This window comes from Armigeres subalbatus, chromosome 3 (genome assembly GCF_024139115.2).
Source record: "Armigeres subalbatus isolate Guangzhou_Male chromosome 3, GZ_Asu_2, whole genome shotgun sequence".
Classification (NCBI taxonomy): domain Eukaryota; kingdom Metazoa; phylum Arthropoda; class Insecta; order Diptera; family Culicidae; genus Armigeres; species Armigeres subalbatus.
In genome coordinates, this window is record NC_085141.1 from 305,614,545 (window position 1) to 305,639,240 (window position 24,696).

The window sequence follows — 24,696 nt, forward strand, 5'->3', positions numbered from 1 at the left end:
GGAACTCCCAGAGGAGCTTCCGGAGGAGCTTCCGGAGGAACTCCCGGAGGAGCTTCCGGAGGAACTCCCGGAGGAGCTTCCGGAGGAACTCCCTGAGGAGCTTCCGGAGGAACTCCCGGAGGAGCTTCCGGAGGAACTCCCGGAGGAGCTTCCGGAGGAACTCCCGGAGGAGCTTCCGGAGGAACTCCCGGAGGAGCTTCGGAGGAACTCCCGGAGGAGCTTCCGGAGGAACTCCCGGAGGAGCTTCCGGAGGAACTCCCGGAGGAGCTTCCGGAGGAACTCCCGGAGGAGCTTCCGGAGGAACTCCCGGAGGAGCTTCCGGAGGAACTCCCGGAGGAGCTTCCGGAGGAACTCCCGGAGGAGCTTCCGGAGGAACTCCCGGAGGAGCTTCCGGAGGAACTCCCGGAGGAGCTTCCGGAGGAACTCCCGGAGGAGCTTCCGGAGGAACTCCCGGAGGAGCTTCCGGAGGAACTCCCGGAGGAGCTTCCGGAGGAGCTTCCGGAGGAACTCCCGGAGGAGCTTCCGGAGGAACTCCCGGAGGAGCTTCCGGAGGAACTCCCGGAGGAGCTTCCGGAGGAACTCCCGGAGGAGCTTCCGGAGGAACTCCCGGAGGAGCTTCCGGAGGAACTCCCGGAGGAGCTTCCGGAGGAACTCCCGGAGGAGCTTCCGGAGGAACTCCCGGAGGAGCTTCCGGAGGAACTCCCGGAGGAGCTTCCGGAGGAACTCCCGGAGGAGCTTCCGGAGGAACTCCCGGAGGAGCTTCCGGAGGAACTCCCGGAGGAGCTTCCGGAGGAACTCCCGGAGGAGCTTCCGGAGGAACTCCCGGAGGAGCTTCCGGAGGAACTCCCGGAGGAGCTTCCGGAGGAACTCCCGGAGGAGCTTCCGGAGGAACTCCCGGAGGAGCTTCCGGAGGAACTCCCGGAGGAGCTTCCGGAGGAACTCCCGGAGGAGCTTCCGGAGGAACTCCCGGAGGAGCTTCCGGAGGAACTCCCGGAGGAGCTTCCGGAGGAACTCCCGGAGGAACTCCCAGAGGAACTCCCAGAGGAACTCCCAGAGAACTCCAAGAGGAACTACTACAAAATCTTCAGCAGGAACTTCTGGAGGAACTACTGAAGAATTTTTTTGAATTCCTGAAAAAACTTCCGGAGGAGTTCTCATAGGAACCTGGAGTTGCTGGATGAACTTTCGGAGCAATCTCTTGAGGAACCTGCGGATGACTCCTTACGGAAGGACTCCTTACTTACGACGGAACTTCTGGAGAATTTGCTGGAGGAACTTCTAAAGGAACTCCTAGAGGAACTTCTGGAGGAATTTTAGGGAAAAACTCCTGGAGGAACTCCTGGAAGAACCTTCGGAGGAATTCTTGGAGCTTCTGGAAAAACTTGTGAAAAAAAAATTGAAAAATTTCTGAAGCCTGAAATTATTTCACGCCGACTCACGCTGACGCCGATCACCTACTACGGACGCCTTGTATGAAGGCAACATCAATGAAATCGGGAAGGTTAGTGGGCGTGGGTGATGTACGACGGAGATGCGTGGGCATTGACCGATATCGAAAAATTATTGCTCCAGAATATTAACCCTTAGATATGCGGCCAACAAAAAAAACACACGTGGATGGCCGACAGGGTACCCGTGTTCCCATAAATTGATATTCTCATAACTTCAACAATTTTCAACCGATTGGATAATTTTGACAGTTTTGGAAACAGAAACTCATATACTTTTTGCCCATTGTCAAGGTTTACAGCTTCTGCTCATGATTTTACAAGAAATCTTTGAAGTAAGGCTTAAGAGTCTACACGCGTAACCAAAGGCCATTCAACCAGTTTCAAATATGCAACAAGCTCTTTATGCTTCTTAGAATTGAAGGTGTTCACAGTATATGCTTCGAGTAATGCAAAAATCCCTGAAATGAGGTCTTAGTCATCCGAGAAATCTCTGGAGTAAAGCCTAAAGATCTACTCGCGTAACCAAAGGCCTATTATACAAATTCAAATACGGTACATGCTCTTTATGGTACTTAGCATAGAATGCGTTCACAGTATATGTTCCGAGTCATCCAAGAAATCTCTGGAGTAAGGCCTTAAGGTTTACACTCGTAGCCATGGGTCTATGAACTTGTCTCAAAAGTGGTACATGCTCTTTGCGCATCTTGAAATCAAATGTGATCACTACATATGTTCTGCGCTATCGAAGAAATCTCTCGGATAAGTCCTCTGGCGCCTTTATTGCATATGTTCATGGTCATCCAAGAAAACCCTGGAAAAGGCCTTCAGGTCTACACGCGTAACCAGAGATCTTTTAATTGTTTCAAAAGTGGTGCATGCCCTTTTGGTACATAGAATAGAACGCCTTTATTGCATATATTCATGGTCATCCAAGAAAACCCTGGAAAAGGCCTTAAGATCTACACGCGTAACCACAGATCTTTCAGATTTTTTCAAAAGTGTTACATACCCTTTGTGGAACATATAATAGATTGTGTCCATTGCATAGGTTCATGGTCATCAAAGAAAACCCTGGAAAAGGCCTTTAAATTTGCATGGGTATTTAGTATTGGGTATTTAGTATTTAGTATTATCTGGCTCCTACACACTTGCTTTATCACCAACGGCGCTCGATGAAGTAGGGTTGTGTGAGATTGTGCCAGTTGGTCGTCAGATCCCAACCCGACCACATAAGCGAAGAGAGATCGCCTTTCGAGTTCAGTACATTCAAAGTTTATTGCCTATGTTCCGGGTATTAAGCCACCCGGAGTGGACATTAATTACTATGTCTGAAACTCGATTATGCATATGCACAACATGTGATAGATTAAGTTCGGAAAAGGTATTGTAGGAAAACCGCTACCCTCCTCCCAATTGTTCTTCACTAAATGCATCCATTACGAAGGTTGATCCACCGACCTTGACTCTATGGAGTTCGTAGACTACCTGGAGCCCACGACAACAACAAGAACTACATGGAATACAAACATATACCAAGAAGGGGTCACGCTACTTGTTTATTCTTCGATAACTGCCTCCATTACGAAGATTGATCCACAGACCTTGACTGTGTGGAGTTCGTAGACTTCTTCTTCTTCTTCTTATTGGCATAACATTCCCACACTGGGGCAGAGCCGCCTCGCAGCTTAGTGTTCATTAAGCACTTCCACAGTTATTAACTGCAAGGTTTCTAAGCCAAATTACCATTTTTGCATTCGTATATCATGAGGCTAACACGATGATACTTTTATGCCCAGGGAAGTGGAAACAATCCGAAAATTGTCTAGACCGGCACCGGGAATCGAACCCAGCCACCCTCAGCATGGTCTTGCTTTGTAGCCGCGTGTCTTACCGCACGGCTAAGGAGGGCCCCTCACAGTTCGTAGACTACCTGGAACCAATGACAACAAGAACTACTTAGAATACAAACAAATACCATGAAGGCGTCACACAACTTGTTTATTATTCAATAACTGCCTCCATTACGGAGGTTGATCCACAGATCTTGAATCTATGGAGTTCGTAGACTACCTGGAGCCCACGACAACAAGAAGTACTTGAAATACAAATATATACCAAGAAGGGGTCACAAAACTTGTTTATTCTTCAATAACTGCCTCTATTACGAAGATTGATCCACATACCTTGACTCTATGAAGTTCGTAGACTACCTGGAACTTATGACAACAAGAACTATTTAGAATACAAACAAATTTCATTAAGGCATCACACAACTTGTTTATTCTTCAATAACTGCCTCCGTTACCAAGGTCGAACCCCATACCTTGACTCTATGGAGTTCGTAGACTACCTGGAGTCCTCGACAACAACAAGAACTACTTGGAATACAAACATAAACCAAGAAGGGTCACGCAACTTGTTTATTCTTCAATAAACGCCTCCATTACGGAGATTGTTCCGAAGACCTTGACTGTATGGAGTTCGTAGACTACCTGGAACTCACGACAACAACAAGAACTACATGATAAACAAACATATGCCAATAAGGAGTCACAAAATATGTTTATTCTTCAATAACTGCCTCCATTACGGAGGTTGATCCACCGACCTTGAATCTATGAAGTTCGTAGACTACCTAGAGCCCACGACAACAACAAGAACTACTTAGAATACAAACATATACCAAGAAGGGGCCACGCAACTTGTTTATTCTTCGTTAACTGCCTCCATTACAGATATTGATCTGAAGACCTTGACTTATGGAGTTCGTAGACTACCTGGAATCAATGACAGCAACAAGAACTACTTGAAATGCAAACATGTTTTAAGAAAAGGTCATTGGATGACCCGGAACATATACTGTGAAAGCATTATATGCTAAGCACCATAAAGAGCATGTAACGTTTTTGATTTTACACGATAGACCTTTGGTTACGTTAGCAGACCATAAGATCTTATTCCAGGGATTTTTTGGATGACTTAGGCCTTACTCCAGGGGTTTTTGGAGACCCAGAATATATACTGTGAACACCGACTATTCTAAGAAGCGCAATGAGCATGTAATATATTTGAAAATGGTTGATAATCCTTCGGTTACGTGCGTAGACTCTTAAGCCTCACTTCAAATATGTCTTGTATAACCATAGACAAAAGCTGTAAACCTTGACAAAAAAGGCAAAAAGTTTATGAGTTTCTGTTTCCAAAACTGTCAAAATTATCTAAATCGGTTGAAAATTGTTAAAGTTATGAAAATATCAATTGATGGGAACACGGGTACCCTGTCGGCCATCCACGTGGTAATAAAAATCAGATGCCCCTCCCCACGTCCCTCCTCACTGTATCAACGTGATTTTCTCACAGATGCTACATTTTATGGAATTCTTAGATGTCACCGAGTTTCAGCTTTCAGCTATAAAAAATCATTGAAATATCACCACTTGAATTTGAAAAAGGAACACGGGTACCCCGTCGGCCGCATAAGGGTTAAGCAACCATTGTCCGCAAAATTGATGCATTAGAAAATAAAACTGCGCTATTTCGAAAGTTTTAATCTTTTCAATAAATATTTTTAATAATCTTCTTTTCTTATTCTTTCTTTCCAGGTCACGGTATGTTATCATTAAGTGCATGAAAATGTAAGTTCTTTGTTTAAAGTAGACAATTGTTTGAATCTGCAAACACAAGGCAGAGTAACTGCAACATAAACCGCAAACTAATGTGAATTTCAATTTGAAAAATCCATATTTTATTGTCGATTAAAGCTAAGGCCTTTATCACCTTTAGAATATTCTCATCGCTAATTTGGCACTATTAATGTGAAACAACTGGTGGAGGGTCATGGTGCTTTGTTCGAGCATTAAGTAGGAAAATTGTCATGTTCTTCTTCGCCTCCCTATAATCCGAGCTATTCCCTGTTCCCTTCTGTCGCAGAATTTATTGAATATGGATATTTATGTTTGCTTGTTTGTCCATTCTTCAACCGATATCAATGGATACAAAGCTGCGAAAAAAAAAACATCTAGGAAGGGAACACCAACTAAGCTACAAGAAAGACGATTTCAGTGAAGGAGTGGTTCACTGGCGGAACCGCAATGCTACATACCGCCCGTGCCGGGTTAGCCGGACATGGTCTCCTTCTTTCGTTTCTAGGAAGCATTACGATAGTATCAGGGTCGTCGGTTGCTTATTGTATAAAAACTAGGGCATCGCGAACTGCACAGAAAACGGTTTGATGGCGCTTGACGTGTCAAGTGCGTCGGAAAAACATGGTCGTCGAGCAAGCGACTAGGGCAGTAAACAAAAATGGACATTTCGAAAGCCAGCAGGACACCCCTCTTATCTGATTGCGATTAATGGGTAGCGTTTCGATTCAAAGAAGTCGAAGTCGTTGAGGCGATAGTTTTATTGATTCGCTGAAAGAAATTGAGCGCAGTTTTTTTTCCTATGTTGGAACACGTCCATGAACGGAGTTTAGCCACAACGCACCCCTAAATATGCGTGAAGGAAATGTAAGAATCTGCAAGGGTTTCCCCCATTATGATGCGATGACTCCTTCGCTTTCACCCCTATCTGTTTGGAGACAGAATTGTGCAGGATCGAAAGCATTCCAGCTACGCGCCATCATTTGTCCCACATTTGTCAAAGTCATTACTTCGTTTTTATGTGCCACTAATGGAGTTATGGAAATATGGATAATTTGCACCCTTCCTTTTCACAATTTTTCGTACATACGTATTCGTGAGTGGAAATATACTCTGCACTAAAAAAATCAATAAACAGTTTTATTTGAATTAATTATTGTGTAAAGCCGTCAATTTCGAAATGGAACAATTTCAGGAGGAACAAATCTCAACAATTAAGCAAATTTGAAAACAATTTTTCGTCGCTTCTATGTGCAGTTCATGTATGTTTGAAAACATGATTTTCAATTATGTCGATCGACAGCCATCAAAAACGCGAGATGAGGATTAAGTCGGCTTTTAGCTGTAGGCCTTTTACCATTCCTATTTCGTTGTGAAAATAGTTATAAATCAATGGTGGCGTTGGCTATAATTTTGAACTCGAAACATTTTATACACATACCAATACCTTATTTCAACTGACAAAATCCTAGGTTGCTTGAAAAAAAAAACTTTCAGCTATTTTTCGTCCAACGTTTGCAAATGTTGATATATTTGCGATTTGATGATAATCTCCATTTAGTTACATAAACAAATATGAGGCTACAAAAACTTCTTTCAAACCGCCTCGAGCATTTCTCGCCTCCATTTAAAGCATTATCAAATGTTGTCAAAAGTTACCCCCGTTGTCGACACTTTCGAAGCTTCAACGGACACCGAAGTGCTTGTTGATAACCATTCATCAAATTGGTCTTCCAAAACCAGTAACGCAACCACTTTCGACGATATCCATTTATGGTTACCGAAAATTTAACATGGCCAATTGACCGTCACTGCATGAACCTACCTGGCGATCGGATGCGTGTGTGCTACTAACTAGTTCCAATTTTGGGGGCCCTTCTTCACCCGTTCGCCGTTTGTTTGCATAGGCATCACAATCTGATCACTATTCCGCCGTCCACCGCGCGTGCGTACAAAGCAAACAGTGCACTGTATTTGACGGGTCCGGACCCGTGGCGCTGTGTATTCAAACATTCCACCCGAATGGTACCGAGACTCCCTTTTGCGATCAGTCAGCGTGCCCCGCGCCCGGGCCGGTTCCACTCAATTTGGTACCGAGACGGACCGTTATTGTGTGATCATTATCGACCCTTCGATGATCGATCCGATCGCATTATGGTATGGGGTGATGGATGGTGGTGCCTTCCATACCGTCGACAGATTGTGGCTCAAATCGAAAAACCTGATCTTCCACGGTCAACTGCACAGACCAAGGTACTGATGTGCCGACATTACATGTCATATTTTATAAGTACCTTTGGAGATTTTTGAGCATATATTTGCCTACACCGAATAACGCACGATCATTCAAGAAACATATTATCCGACTACAACACGATTGTGCGGCGTGTAACTTCAAAGCTTCACTATGTTGACTAGGTACAAAAAATACACAAGTTTTTTATTTACCAAACGATCGCTGTATTACAGATTTAAGTTTTTAACTCTGGCGAAAGGAGTAGACCATTGGGGTCTTGAAGCACTAGAACAATAATTGAATTATTCAAACATTTTCCTACGATTTCAAATGCTAATTGGTGCGGCTTCACAGAAAAACAAAGCTACCCGAAAGTGGATTGTTTTCACTCGAAACTGTACCTTGGGCCAATAATCCAAATTTAAGGAAATTGACTTTTCTACTAAAGATACTATTTATATTTATAGTGTTTAGGGCAAAAGACCCAATAGTGGAGGAACTAAGCTAGTTGAACCACCATTTGTTCGTTCACACCACTTCTGTACTTTATTTCGCTTACCTGAAGTATTTATTCGGAAGCTTCTCAATTATATTTCAATCTAAAAATGGTCTAATCGCAGTAGAATCCATCGTTGTTACCTAAAATGATACCTCCAATTATTGGTGCAATGTTCCAATAGTTGCGGTATTTTTTAACTTGTGTTCCTATAGTTGCGAATCCCATTGTTTTCATATGATACTCGCAACTATGGGAACACTACCGCAATTATTGGTGCAAAGCAGAGACAAAGATAAGGTATTTTAGTGATACTTTACCGATTTTGATGCGATTTCCAACCTGTTTTATTTTATTTCACTTAATGACAGGTCAACAAATTGAATATTCACATGGGTTGCTGTGTTTAATACATTAGTTATGTGAAAATAACACTACCGCAACTATAGGAACACCCACGACTATGGGAACTTTTACCCTATAGTGTCTTAATTTTCTACCACTTAGGTAGTTTGCCTTTAATCACATGCAAACAATTTACCCTGAAGCTAAGTTTATTTTTACCCAAAGTGGACTTTGATCAACTAAAAAATGAGAAATTTGATTATATTCAAATTGGATTTGTTGGGCCGAACCAAGGATATTATCGATCATTTAGTAATTTGCGTTCGATCATTTAGTAGTTTGTCAATAATCCAATCCAGAAGCTGGATTTCAAAATGTGATGTATGGTGGACTTCTAGTGCAAAGGTTTTTCTACAACTATGCCTAATAGTTTTTTGTAAGAATTCAACTAATAACGGAAGAATAGTAACTTAAAGTAAATGGTTGGAATTTTGTTATCATTTAGCAGGGATTGAATCCTAAAGAGAAAGAGCAAGTCTCTCACTTATCATCTCTGTATACATATACGATATGTAGCATACCGCGAGAAACTTTTTTCGCAAGCTGTCATGATAGAGGACTGATTCGGGATATTATACCCCATGATAAATTTCTTTTAGAAAGCTCCAAGTGTGGGGAGCACTGGCTCTGATGATGCATTTCAACTTGTTCTACACAGCTGTGCAGTAACCAACACGAAAGGAGCGAAAATCACCATTTTTCTGTGGGGGCTGTTTATCCGATTCTGTTTTTTCGCACTTGTATACAAGTTTGATAAATTTGTTATCATGGCTTGTTATGATTCGGAACAGTTTTTGCCTCTCTTTTATCGTTGTTCGTTATCTATTGAGAGCGATTTCTGCAAACCCTGTCATTTAGTCTAAGTTACTGAAATTCTAGCTATAACTACGTTACTAGTGGAAATCAAACAACGAACCACTAGGCAGAGTTGTAGAAAAACCTTCGCACGTGGACTAGTGCATAAAACACATTTTGAAATTCAGCTTTTGTAATGAGTTATTGACAAACTACTAAATGATGGATAACATCCTTGGGCCGTACTACCCCGGTGTGCTGCTTGCATCTTGCTCTAGTTTCGACAACAATCATGGGAATAAAAGACAAAACTACCCAAATTTTGAGTAAATTTTGTTGTTTCCGGAGGAATTCCTGGAGGAACTTCCGGAGAAATTCTTGGAGGAATTCCTGGAGGAACTTCCGGAGGATTTCCTGGAGGAACTTCCGTAGGAATTCCTGGAGGAACTTCCGTAGGAATTCCTGGAGGAACTTTCGGAGGATTTCCTGGAGGAACTTCCGAAGGAGTTCCTGGAGGAACTTCAGGAGAAATTCCTGGAGGAATTCCTGGAGGAACTTCCGGAGGAATTCCTGGAGGAACATCCGGAGGAATTCCTTGAGGAACATCCGGAGGAATTCTTGGAGGAACTTCCAGAGGAACTTTCGGAGGAATTCCTGGATGAACCTCCGGAGGAATTCCTGGATGAACCTCCGGAGGAATTCCTGGAGGAACTTCCGGAGGAATTCCTGGAGGAACTTCCGGAGGAATTCCTGGAGGAACTTCCGGAGGAATTCCTGGAGGAACTTCCGGAGGAATTCCTGGAGGAACTTCCGGAGGAATTCCTGGAGGAACTTCCGGAGGAATTCCTGGAGGAACTTCCGGAGGAATTCCTGGAGGAACTTCCGAAGGAATTCCTGGAGGAACTTCCGGAGGAATTCCTGGAGGAACTTCCGTAGAAATTCCTGGAAGAACCTCCGGAGGAATTCCTGGAGGAACTTCCGGAGGAATTCCTGGAGGAACTTCCGGAGGAATTCCTGGAGGAACTTCCGTAGGAATTCCTGGAGGAACTTCCGTAGGAATTCCTTTAGGAACTTCCGAAGGAATTCCTGGAGGAACTTCCGAAGGAATTCCTGGAGGAACTTCCGAAGGAATTCCTGGAGGAACTTCCGTAGGAATTCCTGGAGGAACTTCCGGAGAAATTCCTGAAGGAACTTCCGGAGGAACTTCCGGAGGAATTCCTGGAGGAACTTCCGTAGGAATTCCTGGAGGAACTTCCGGAGGAATTCCTGGAGGAACTTCCGGAGGAATTCCTGGAGGAACTTCCGGAGGAATTCCTGGAGGAACTTCCGGAGGAATTCCTGGAGGAACTTCCGGAGGAATTCCTGGAGGAACTTCCGGAGGAATTCCTGGAGGAACTTCCGGAGGAATTCCTGGAGGAACTTCCGGAGGAATTCCTGGAGGAACTTCCGGAGGAATTCCTGGAGGAACTTCCGGAGGAATTCCTGGAGGAACTTCCGGAGGAATTCCTGGAGGAACTTCCGGAGGAATTCCTGGAGGAGCTGGAGGAATTCCTGGAGGAACTTCCGGAGGAATTCCTGGAGGAACTTCCGGAGGAATTCCTGGAGGAACTTCCGGAGGAATTCCTGGAGGAACTTCCGGAGGAATTCCTGGAGGAACTTCCGGAGGAATTCCTGGAGGAACTTCCGTAGGAATTCCTGGAGGAACTTCCGTAGGAGTTCCTGGAGAAACTTCCGTAGGAATTCCTGGAGAAACTTCCGTAGGAATTCCTGGAGGAACTTCCGTAGGATTTGCTGGAGGAACTTCCGTAGGATTTGCTGGAGGAACTTTCGGAGGAATTTCTGGAGGAACTTCTGGAGGAATTCCTGGAGGAACTTCTGGAGGAATTCCTGGAGGAACTTCCGGAGGAATTCCTGGAGGAACTTCCGGAGGAATTCCTGGAGGAACTTCCGGAGGAATTCCTGGAGGAACTTCCGTAGGAATTCCTGGAGGAACTTCCGTAGGAATTCCTGGAGGAACTTCCGTAGGAATTCCTGGAGGAACTTCCGTAGGAATTCCTGGAGAAACTTCCGTAGGAATTCCTGGAGGAACTTCCGTAGGAATTCCTGGAGGAACTTCCGTAGGAATTCCTGGAGGAACTTCCGTAGGAATTCCTGGAGGAACTTCCGTAGGAATTCCTGGAGGAACTTCCGTAGGAATTCCTGGAGGAACTTCCGTAGGAATTCCTGGAGGAACTTCCGTAGGAATTCCTGGAGGAACTTCCGTAGGAATTCCTGGAGGAACTTCCGTAGGAATTCCTGGAGGAACTTCCGTAGGAATTCCTGGAGGAACTTCCGTAGGAATTCCTGGAGGAACTTCGGTAGGAATTCCTGGAGGAACTTCCGTAGGAATTCCTGGAGGAACTTCCGTAGGAATTCCTGGAGGAACTTCCGTAGGAATTCCTGGAGGAACTTCCGTAGGATTTGCTGGAGGAACTTCAGGAGGAATTCCTGGGGGAACTTCCGTAGGATTTGCTGAAGGAACTTCCGTAGGAATTCCTGAAGGAACTTCTGGAGGAATTCCTAGAGGAACTTCCGGAGGAATCCTCTGTCTTTCGCGAAACGCACCCGAAGTCTCTTTGGAGCAAGTGACTGATCTTGCAAAAAAACGCTAAAGTACAGAAAACATTCAAGTAGCTAGACTGGTAGTAAAAGGGAGAGACGTTAGTACGCTCTCCTTTGTCTCTTTTAAAGTCACGATGAATGCGGAATTGAAACAGAAAGCACTCTCTACCTCAACCTGGCCAAAGGGAATAGTGTTCAGGGAATTCTCCGGTGATAATGCTTCTGCAAATTTTTGGCGACCAAAACCATCATCCGTGATCAACGACCCGTTGGGATTCCTAACTGTAGAAGAAATCGAATAATACCTGAACCAATCTGCGTTGGATCACCGAGACGCCAATCCACAACTCTTATGGAAGTCCTCCATGCCCTCAACACAGTCAAGCCTTTCCTGACAACGCCCAACAGCCGTCCCGGTCCTGTGTCTGAGTACGGAGATGGGGCCTTCCAAAATCAATTTCTGGGCAAGTACTATTTCTCTGTGATCGATTTGCTCTCTGAATCGTTTCAGATTCCAGCCGTAACTCAAATAACTAGCCTGCTAAACATTTTTCGAAATACGATGTCAAATGGCCAAAGACTGCCGCTATTCGAAATCTGAGACCCAATCATTCCGCGACCAACCCCACGAGCAGTGACCATCAGAAAGGTTCACCAGATAGACTAACCGGTCATCTGTTGCCATTTTTTGCCGCCTGTCAACCGAGACGCATAGTAAAAAGTATTTTGGAAGCCTCCGGTTCCTCGGCTTCAGTCGCGCCTAATGCTGCCAGCGTTTTTCACATTCGCCTCGGTCCTGACAGCTGAGATAGACCAGGGATCTTCCAGCCTGCTTGCACAGGCAAGTACAATGACAGTCCAATCCCTCATCCACCTGATACCGACTCGAATTTCAGCCGCCTTGTCAGTCATCGGAGCTCCACGCTATCCATCCTGTATTCAAGCACTAGCACACCCGATCGCCATCATGAAGTACTTATCTACTATCAGAACGTAGGTGGTATCAACAGCAAGATTGACAACTATCGCATAGCAATTTCTGATTCTCACTGAAACATGGTTGGACTCACGCACGCTCTCCAGCCAGATATTTGGCAACGATCAACGGTCTGCGAATAATAGTCGAAAAGCTACAGTTGCTGTTAATAAAAAACTTCACTCCAACTCAATCGAGAATCAGGAATGGAACTGCTTGGAACAGTTGTGGACACCAATCGAATTCGGAGATCATACATTGTTCCTCTGCGCGCGTAGCGAACGTAGCGTTATTAAAACTCATTGTCAATCTGCTTCCACTATTCTGGAAAAAGCGGAAGCCTCCGATGAAATGATTGTGATCGGCGATTTCAACCTCCCAGGAATTTCTTGGGTGAATTCTTCCAATGGATATCTCTTTCCGGATGTGCGCCACTGCGAAATGGTGAGTTGACATCCGGGAAGGGGCGTCTAACATAGCTCTGGTCCTCACAAGTTCCAATACTCACGCTTCCACGGGTCTTCCGATGACAAGGGTTGCGTACTTGGCTGGTAGTGCAGCCTGGGCACTGTTGTCCTTCTGACATCAGCTAGAGTGAGAGGGTACGTCCTGTGGGGTCTGCCTAGGATGTGGTGGGGTTCGACAGTGGGCTCTGTTGAACTTCTATAAAAAGCTGCATGTGTCCCCAAGCAGGCCCTATCAAAGCGACCGTGTGCCGCTCACAGCGCACTAGCCTAGTCCTGGTGTTGGGTGGGACTTTAAACAAATTGACCCGACTGACCAAGCGTCTGTTCACCAAGGAGGTGCGGCTCCAACAGCGTCTGTTCTGGCATCCAGCGGCTGAGTATGAAATGCTATTACCCAGTAGCTATACCTAAGATGGCAACCCCATCCCGGTGGATAGGGAACCTTGGGCCAACAACCTACTGTTCCCGAAACATCAATTTGTTCGAGAATCCGAAAATGAAAGAATACGGACTGATTTTACGGCGACGACTCTTAGCGCGAAACAACGGACACGAATAGGAACATGGAACGTTTTAACCCTAGCCCAGCAGGGTAAATTGGCACAACTTGCCAATGAGGCACGCCGCATGAAGCTTGAGATCCTGGGACTGAGTGAAGTCCGTTGGCCAAACTTTGGAGAACACAGAACGCCGTCGGGACAAGTTCTGCTATACTCTGGTTTACGAGGTGAACACGCTCCCCGGCATCGCGGAGTTGGCTTCATACTAAGCGCTCAGGCACACTCTGCGCTTATGAAGTGGGAACCTATAAGGATAATCGTTGCCAGATTTAGAACACGGGTCCGAAACCTTACTATAATCCAATGTTATGCGCCAACCGATGCTGCCGATCTGCAAGACAAAGAGAACTTCTACAGTCAACTCAATGCCGTCGTAGATAGAATTCCGAAGGGTGATATGAAGATCTGTTTGGGCGACTTCAATGCGAAGATCGGATCCGACAACTCGAACCATGAGCGCATTATTGGACGCCATGGTCTCGGAGAAATGAGCGAAAACGGAGAGCTGTTCGCAGAATTTTGTGGTAACAACGACATGGTGATCGGGGGATCGCTCTTCCCTCATCGACCGGTTCACAAGGTCACGTGGGTCTCCCGTAAAGGCTTTACAGAAAATCAAATCGACCACATCTGCATCAGCCGAAAATGGAAACTAAGCCTTCTTGATATACGGAATAAACGTAGTTCCGATATCGCGTCTGATCATCACCTCCTCATCGGCGAAATACGCCTGCGCATTGCGCGGATTCGTCGGCAGGAGGAAAAAGTTGGACGACGATGCAACACATGCCGACTGGAAGATGCCACGGTGAAACGGTCCTTCGTTGAAGAACTGGAGACGCGTGCTGCAAATATTCCGGAAGGTGGCAGCGTGGAAGACCAATGGACCGCCATCAAGAATGCCTTCATCACCACCAGCGAGAACAATCTGGGCGAACTACGCACCCAGAGAAAACAATGGATCACCGATGAGACCTGGAGAAAGATAGAGGAGCGAAGAGAAGCCAAAGCCGCGATAGAGCGATCGAAAACCAGAGGAGCGAGCGTCTTAGCCCGTCAACGATACGCGGCTCTTGAGAAGGAAGTAAAACGCTCATGTCGACGGGACAAGCGAGCGTGGGCAGAATCTCTGGCCAACGAAAGAGAGAGAGCCGCCGCAACCGGGGACATTCGCCTCCTCTACGATATCTCACGACGCTTAAGCGGGGCAAAGATGAATGCAACGATGCCTGTGAAAGACGCGAATGATCAGTTATTGACCGACCCAACTGACCAGCTGAAACGCTGGTTCGAGCACTTCGAACAACTTTTTCAAGTGCCAGCCAGACCATCACAAAAGGGCAGTCAAAAGGACGTTATTTATACCGACCTAACAGCAGCCTTTGACAAATTAATTCACAGCATAGCTATTGCTAAACTGGATCGCCTCGGAATCAGTGGTTCACTCTAGTTAGTGGTTTCAGTCGTATTTAACCTGTCGCAGCCCGCTACCTCAGGCATTCCTCAGGGTAATCACCTGGGACCACTAATTGTTTTGATCTATTTCAACGATGCCATTCTGACAATTAAGAGACTACGGCTTTGCTACGCAGACGACCTCAAACTGTCTCTCCGAATTTGTTCCATTGAAGACTGTCACTCTCTGCAACGCCAACTGAATGCCTTTGCAAGTTGGTGCGTGCTTAACAGAATGGAGATTAACCCATCTAAACGTTCGGTAATCTCTTTCTCGCGGAAAAAGGGAAACAATAATTCACTAGTATTACTTTGGTTGACACAGAACTTGAACGAGTCAATCAAGCTAAGGACCTGGGAGTTTCCTACGTTGTCAGCAAAGCATCAAAGGTTTTGGGTTTCATCTTCAGCATTGCCAAAGAACTCACGGACATTGCTGGACTGTCTAAAGTCGTTGTACTGTTCCCTAACTCGTTCCGTTCTGGAGTACTGCTCGGTCGTCTGGTCTCCACACTATAATAACGGCGCCGAAAGGATTGAATCCGTCCAGCGTCGTTTTCTGAGATTCGCATTGCGCAGATTACCGTGGCAAAACCCTTTCCGTTTTCCAAGCTATCAAAGCCGTTGCCGTTTGATTGATCTGGTACCCCTTTCCGTCCGCCGAAACACAACGAGGGCATTACTGATAGGAGGTCTACTACAAGTACGACTCGACTTCCCTTCTCTTCTGGAACAAATCAACTACCACGTCCACTTGCAACCCCGATCCCTTAGGAATAATTCGATGTTCAGAGTCTCAGTGCACCGAGCGAACTACGGTGTGTTCGGTGCTATCGGCGGTTTTCAAAGACTATTCAACAGAGTTGCATGGGGCCCTCCTTAGCCGTGCGGTAAGATGCGCGGCTACAAAGCAAGACCATGCTGAGGGTGGCTGGGTTCGATTCCCGGTGCCGGTCTAGACAATTTTCGAATTGGAAATTGTCTCGACTTCCCTGGGCATAAAAGTATCATCGTGTTAGCCTCATGATATACGAATGCAAAAATGGTAACTTGGCTTAGAAACCTCGCAGTTAGTGACTGTGGAAGAGCTTAATGCACACTAAGCTGCGAGGCGGAAATGTCCCAGTGGGGGATGTAATGTAAATAAGAACAGAGTTGCATCTCTTTTTGATTTTTACTTGTCCCGTCAATTAATTTGCTAAAGGCTCTGTACTTTTTTTAGAAAATAGTTGATAATGATACTTGACCATATAATGTAATTTCGCATTTTGTAATTAATTATAAGTAAGCATCATTGGGACCAATACAGCCTGTTGATGTATCATATGAGCAAATAAACGCTAAACAGACCTGACATGACGGCCCTCCGACGAGATAGGAGGGCATCCCCGCAACTTCAATGTCGTGGCGCTGCAGGTGATTTGCTGGACAGGGCAGAAAGTGTGGACAAGCGGGCATCGAGCGGCTACCTTCTACCAAAGCTGTGGCACCACCAACGAGCTGGGAATCGGTTTCATAGTGCTGGGCAAGATGCACCAACGCGTGATTAGGTGGTAGCCAAACAATGCAAGGATGTGCAAGCTGAGGATGAAAGGCCGTTTTTTCAACTATAAGCATCATCAACGTGCACTGCCCACGCGAGGGAAGACCCGACAATGAGAAAGAAGCGTTCTACGCACAGCTGGAGCAGACATACGATGGATGCCCACTGCGGGACGTCAAAATCGTCATCGGCGACATGATCGCTCAGGTAGGAAGGGAGGAAATGTTTTGATCGGTCATCGGACCGGATAGTCTGCATACCGTACACTGCCGAAAAAAACCTTTCGAAGTTCATTAACTTGCCTTATGAAATTTCGCCACAAGAAAATACAATGAAAATCATAAGGTTGTCTTATGGAACTGGATGAACCTGAAATGAATTGAAGCTATAATGAAGCATTATGTTTATCTTAAAGTTACCTTAAAATTTTCATTGGTTAACCTTATGAAATTTCATAAGTTTCGTTATGAAATACTTACTTTTCTACATATGAATATTTTTAAGCTTTCAATTGAAAATCAAATTTGAACTAAAAAATGATCATACAGTATTTTTGGAAGCATTAATAGCATTTATTTCATTTTTTTCTTGATCTGATAGTTGATCGGAAGCAAACCCTGTCAAGTACTGACACGTACCGATCTTCCGCAATCGAAAGATGTCTATAGGGAAACTGGACACACATGATCCCCACTTTTTGTTTAGCATATTTCTCGATGTAACATGCACAGATTTGCAAGCTTCTTGATGGACTTGATAAAGAATTTAATAAGCTATTTAAAAACGTCATTGGAAGCAATTATTTGATCATTAAAGTCGAGTTAAAGTTACCAAAAAATCGATTTTGCTGAAAGATAGAAATTTTGGCATTTTCAAAACTTGCGGGAGACTTGATCCCCATATAGGGGGAAATTGATCCCTTTATGAGCTGAACATGTTTAGGTTCTTCCAAGTCTAATGAAAGGTTGAATTAGTCTAGCCTCAAATCCTAACAATTCTTCATAGTCTGCCGTAATATTAGTCGTGCGAAAATTAAATATTGTTAGTATTAAGCAAGGCAAGTATTTTAGTTCTCGGATAGAGTAATAGTGAAAGATAGAAGGTCTGCTATAGCAACAAAATTTGCATGGTGATGATGGTTTATCTGTAAACCATTCACTCCACTAAAAGACTCCACTAAAAGACAGTAAGACTATAGTCATATCACGACAACCATGATGTTCCCAAGAGGATCTCTCTTTGTGATTGATACAGTTATGATATCAAAAATGGTTGATCGATACATAAATATATCTTTGTAATTTTAGAATCTTATTATTCTATTAAATCTCTGAAAATTGGCCACACTGCAAATGCCATGGCCAATGGTAAATATTCCTGAGTACCTGTTTTGGGACCAATAAAAAAAGAGTGTGACAATGGGTCTGAGGGTGATAATCGGTCATCGTTCTCACCGGCAGTCTAGAGGTAGTAGAGCAAATTTGTTCCAAAAACTCTTATATTTTGGTCTTCTTGTCCTCAGATGCATTCAATCTCTTCTACAAGCATTCTAAGTAGCTGAAACAGTGACCCATTCTCACCCCTATTTGACCCATCGCCTCTCCCGACGACGGTACATCGAGATCGTCGGACTACTATCAATACCACAACCGTAATCATACCAGGTTGATGACTTCATACATCAATATGCTACTGTCACACATAATCATTTTTGTAGTGCGTGTTATTATTACACAAATGCAATCTCTCTTAAACGACTGAACAAAAGATGTTGAATGAGCCTATTATTAAACATTCTCTAAGAAGATTTACAAATAAATGGTGATTGTAAGCAAACTTCTCCTAGTTCAAACGGAAAAAAATTAATACCAGATCGAACAATACTGGTCTTAAGCCCTGTGATTTGTTGAGTATTTTCAAAGCCTAATTTACACTCTTTTTCATTGAAAATAATGTTAAAATGCATTTAATAAAACTAATCAAAACTAAGTATGTTCATGTTCAACTACACTTTTTTTTGGTTAATGAAATAAGCCTATTGAGAAATTCAAATTGCGCGTGTATTGTCTGATTGACAAAATTAAAGAGAAATTAAAATTATTGATACTTTTTAACTAGTTTTGTTTTTGTATTCAATGGAAAATAAGCAATAGTTAATTAAGTGAATTTATTCAATTCTACAATAATAAAACTTTGTCCAGTAAACATTTGGTACGTTTTGGTTGGACATATTAAAAGTTATTAAACTTTTCTCCTTTGAAGAAAAAAAAGGATTGAGAATGCTTAAATAATAAAACCTCTCTAAAACTCATATACATAAAGTAACTAATATCAAATGTTACTCAGATTTAATACTCTATCTAACGGATTCGTTTGAATATATCACTGGTATGAAAATGTGATTAGTTTTCGAGAAAACAGGGGAATCATGTGACCCCGGGGATCATGTGTGTCCAGTTTCCCCTACCCCATCGCTGTCCACAACCACTCGCTTCTCCTCCTGAACGACCGAGAGGTTCATGTTCACCCGGTTCAATCGCGCGGATCGTGTCCAGTTTCAGCTGTTCGAGAAATTCGTTTCGTTTTCTTATCGTCAGCAGCAGCCGATCCATTATCCCTCGATGGGCAGTTGTACCAGTGTGGTCGCCCTGTTTGCGATCCCGATAGGACTTCGCAGGACGTTTAACAGCATACAAACAGATGATTGTGCCTGGTTGTGATGCTTAGTTGGGTGGCAGCCAACTTCACCTTCATACTACGAGCGTCCGTTGAGAAGCGCTTGTCGGTGATGTCGGAGTGCGAACATAATGGAAATTTAATTGGGGCGACCAGTTGGGACGGATCAAACGTAGGATTTAGTAACACGGGCGCATTGGGTGGAAGAATGCAGAGCAGTGGATGAAGGCCTTGAGTCTCGTAGATTTTTCGGGTTGCGATTACTTCGTACGTGGATGGGTCCGAGGATGGGTCACACTGGGAGCACAACTGCTTCATCGAATCCTTCAGACTGCAGCTGAACTCAGTGGATTGCTGGAGAACTGCAGCGCTGCGGAAAGGATAAAATGTATATAAGATGGTTTGTTGGTGTGGTGTATGTGAGCTTCCAAAATTAACAATCGATACAAATTCTTTTGTATCAAAAACAAACTAAATCTAAACTAAACCGTGACTTACCTTCCCGGCTATTTTTTCTTCCCGTCACTTAATGTATTCGTCGCGATCAATGTTTTGTCCCGCATTATCTACTGTTCGGTGACCAGCACTTTGTACTTCCGACACAGGGCGTTCAAATCGGCTTGAGACTTGGCGTAGCGCTGCAGTAGCTGGAATAGCGGATAGTTCGTGCATTGGTCATTCTGGTTCAGGGAAAATTGAAAATCGACGTACTGAGAAAATAGATATCGACCGTTCACCGAGGTCTAAATCCTCTTCATCGTGGACATCGATTGGAACGTCTGTCAGAAGTAATGGTTCTAGTTTGCGTTTTCGCTTCATTCGAACTATCGGAGCACTCGAGGAACAGTAGAGCGATTCCAAGCAACAGCATCAAAATTTAAGAAAATTTTTAATTCATGATTTTCTATTGAGTTGAAACTTTGCACAGTTTTTCAATTTCATCTAAATCGTCATTTTTCGATATCAAATCTTCATATTGAGTCACGACTAACTTTTCAAAAGGGTGTATGTGAAAATGGTTCAAAAATATTTAAAAAGCTGCACAGCAAAAACGGAATGTTCGATTGTTATGATTTTTTCAGCAAAGTTAGACAACTAAATGGTGATTCTTAAGAAAATGTGCACAGTAAAAAAAAATTTTTGCCTTTAAAATATCATTTTTGTCACAAAAACTCACATATCTCAAAACCCTATCTTTTTTCGAACGTAATTTTTTTAGGGAAAACGGTCCATTATATTAGCTATTTACCATAAAAATTTGGTGCTGGTAAACTAATAAACAAAAAAGTTATGACATTTCAAACATTTCACAATTTTCACATATAGTTAACAAAAAAAAATTTCCGTGTATTTTTTTTTTCAAGAATCGCAGTTTGATGCTGATTTTATTGTTAAGGGCCTTGCGTGAGTTAAACAAGTTGTTTGTATGATATTCCATATTTATGTATTCATCGATATTATGTATATTATATGTATAAATATTATATGTATAAATAAATAAAAATGAATTAATATTATCCTAAGTATTAAATTAAATGTGGCAGTTACACAATGTTGTTATAGAAACTCTAAGAGTTTTGGGTTTGAATTTTGGTATGGGTTATGATATCATGAAAACAGTTTATTAATACTTATTTTTTATTTATTTTGATTCAAATTTTTTAAAATATCGAACACTTTTGAATTATTATCAGCACAGTTTGAGTATAGTTTTGCTTTAATTTTATTTTCCGACAATGGAATGAAACAGTGAAATTTTTGGGTTCCTTGAATCGTTTTCGCGTTATTAAATTGCTCGCTGAGCTCTGAAGCCTTTATTTCGTACTCTTCAGTAGTAGTAAAACAAAATGATAATTTGGTTAAATCTTTTTCTTTTCTACGATTTGCCCAATCAAAAAGTTCTTTCGCAGTTTTAATTGGATGCTCACATTCTTTGGCCTTGAGGAAAAACCTATTTTAATATTATCGTGAATTTCCTTGAAGCGTGTGTACGCTTCTTTCAAAGTCGTCATCATTAATCGTTTTTGGATTGCTTGACGCTTTCCATCTTTTTTTACTGATACATAATCTTTTTGACTAGGCATAGCTCGACTTACTTCATCATCTTCAAAATATTGAACTACTATTTCTTTTGTCTCATCTGTTAATGCAGTACTAGACCTAGTATTTTTGGTTGAAAGACAGTTATTCTTCAATTGTTTTGCCTCTTTTACTGTATTTCTATTGGTTTTGAACTCATCAATGGCATCCTGAATAGACCACGAACTTGGCAGCATCGACAAAATCAATAATTTTTCTTTCCTTGTCGTGGCTGCATTCGAGAACCTTTCCTTCATATTTATAATTACCTCATCGTAGTCTGTATTTTCCACATCATCAGGTCCTAATTTGAAGAGGTTTCTTCGTACAGCTTCGTTTATTTCACGGTATTTTTTCTCCGGGTAATAAACGTAGTCCATCTTACTCCATTTAATCGGAGTCACTTTTATCCCAGCTACCCAACTAACATTTAATGTCAATGTAAATGTTATTTCAACTCGTCTATACGGCTTCAAGCTGAATATGTGTGCTATACATATGATCAAGAACTTCTATTCAATGCTTTTACCAGCAAATCTGGCGAATCTATTCAGCTGTTTTTGGCGTGCCTGCACAACTACTTTACAGCATGTTACACAATTTTTTCTCAATCTTTATTAAACCATTTAGTAATATAATTCGCTTCAATGGCGCTTATTCAGATTTTTTTAATCTGTTAAATAAGTTTTATACAGCCACTGAATTCATTTTGATTAAATATTATTTGAGAGGAGAGTAAATTTCGGAGTTTATTCAATGTTTTTTTTTGTGAAAACTCAAATATCAATTTTGATGCTACCTAGATTCGAACTCCTGATCTCCTGATTCAATGGCCGCTGCTCTGTCATCACCGTCACTTTGACATATGTAAATAACAAAGAAAATTATGGATGTGCTTCTTCGCATACCCTATAGGTTGGTTTACTAACGCAATTTTCAGATTCATGCTGTATAAACGTTAGAAAGAGGCATACATGCTGCTTTCAGCACATAAGCTTAAAAAGTATGCTTTCAGCATTATTTCAACCATTATTCAAACATCTGTTTGCATGTTCTGTGGGCTAACTTTTATGCATCATCAATCGCTGAAATTGTTTTTAGGCAACATTTTCTCGATCTTTATAGATGTTACTCTGCTGCTAATCGTTTAACAGTAGCCGTCAACAGCAATATCGCTTCTAAATGGCTTGTTTTCTAACACTATCTGCTAGCATTAATGACAGCGCTTTGTCAGTTGCTATAAAAGCAGGTGAATACCTCTGTAGCTGCGTTACAGAAATCAATAGCTAATACTCAGCTCCGGCAACAAAAATCAAATGTAAACATTGCGTTTTTGACGTTCCATACTGATAAGCTATTAAAAGGAGCAGTATAAGGTTTACTTAAACGTTGTGTAATCTTCAAAGATACAGAAGTTGCCTAAAAGCTTCATTAGTTCATTTATAGCGCCATTACGCTATATTGTTAGTGCTATAACAACAGCGAAAGCATTTTCATTGTGAATGCTACTCACCGTAATATAGGAAGTTGCTAACAAGCAACTTAATTACATACATGAGCTCTTAACCGATAAGCTTTGTTGCTAATTCAAACAGAGCTGTTATATGACTATATGAAAGCTGCATAAACGATAAAAGATGAAATATATTCGGCACAAACTGACTAGCTGATAGATATTTGGGTAATAGTCGAGTTGAAGTTTAAGGGATTATTTGCGGAAACTTTTCTTTTATTCAGCATTGGCTGCTTTTATTCAAATATTATACAGCGAAAGGCTAGAAGTTGAAGCTTTTAGCACCAAAATTGTTAGTTGGGTATGCCCTCGTTAAAGCGTTCGATGTTGACCTTTTGGATACACTCATCTTCCGATTGATTTGTTGAAACAGATTTCGCTGATGGTACGGTGGCAAGGCTCTCAGCACTTAATACTTCTGGTAATTCCTCAGTTGTTGTCGATACATCTGGCAATTCCTCAGTTGCTGTCGTTTTCGAACTTCCTGCGCTCTGCTCAACCGATGATATACAGTTTGCTCTTTTGTCAACGTTTAGACGGCAGGACGTGCAAATGCGTAAATTTGTATTCAATGTGGACATTGGAGCATAACCAGTCGCTTTCAGTTTATCTATGGTGCTTTCGGTGAGATTTCGTAACTCTTTTGAACACTTTTTTCCATCAAACGGCCTACAACAGTTGAGAAAGCGGCTACTCATGTTGTTCGTAATATTTCAATAAACAAAATCACTTTTAAGTTTTTACTGACTAGTTTGGTGTCATTTGCTTGACTGAAGAAAAAATTACTATAAGATCTTTAACAACCTTAGTAGCAGTATTTTTTGCTTTTTCGTGAGCTTTGTCATGGTATGTATCTATCATGCATTTGTTGTTGTTGAAGATACCCGTTTCCTCCCGATCATAAAGTCTATTCTCTAAGAGGTATATTTTTGCAGGTAAACTATAGACGTACACGTGTATATAAATCTTTGATTTTGCAGCTTTTGTCTTAAAAATAACATTTCTGATATGTTTCTATCAACGTTATTATCAACAGGTTTCAACACTATTAAAAGAATTTTTCGCCAGTCACGTGCAATGAAAATTATGACACTATCAATACTTTTGATCACAACACTGGATCGTGTCTAAGTTTCTTATAGATGCTATGAATAATTAAATCAAAATATCATGAAAACAACTTGTTTAAATCACGTCCCTTAACAATAAAATCTGCATCAAACTGCAATTCTCGAAATAACTTACAAAGAAAAAAAAATTGTTTTACTAAATGTGAAAATTGTGAAATGTTTGAAATGTCATAACTTTTCCATCACCAAATTTTTATGGTAGATAGCTAATATAATGGACCGTTTTCCCTAAAAAAATTACGTTCGAAAAAAGATAGGGTTTTGAGATATTTGAGTTTTTGTGACAAAAATGATATTTTCAAAGGCAAAAAAATTTTTTTTTTACTGTGCACATTTTCTTAAGAATCACCATTTAGTTGTCTAACTTTGCTGAAAAAATCATAACAATCGAACATTCCGTTTTTGCTGTGCAGCTTTTTAAATATTTTTGAACCATTTTCACATACACCCTTTTGAAAAGTTAGTCGTGACTCAATATGAAGATTTGATATCGAAAAATGACGATTTAGATGAAATTGAAAAACTGTGCAGAGTTTCAAATATTTTCGAAATGGTCGCTCAGGATCGACTGACATGCCCCCGTGGAATGCCTCAGTAGCGTAATGAGCTGTAGTTTTCGAACAACCACCATTTACCAGTGGTCATTAAACAGTAATCGAATTTGTTCTAACC

General features: G+C 42.2%; 2 protein-coding genes across 5 annotated transcripts in view; one reads left to right on the forward strand and one right to left on the reverse strand.

The window, feature by feature from the left end:
* Nucleotides 1–24,696, forward strand: part of LOC134225108 (igLON family member 5-like) — a 379,522-nt gene that overhangs the window by 184,985 nt on the left and 169,841 nt on the right. The gene's annotated exons all lie outside the window — the stretch shown is intronic.
* On the reverse strand, nt 225–19,147 carry LOC134219722 (secreted protein C-like; the record flags this gene model as incomplete). Its single annotated transcript, XM_062698560.1, has 2 exons — nt 19,094–19,147; nt 225–1,070 (listed from the first exon to the last, which is right to left on the reverse strand). Coding segments are annotated over exons 1-2 (900 nt in total), but the record flags the coding sequence as incomplete, so codon positions are not given.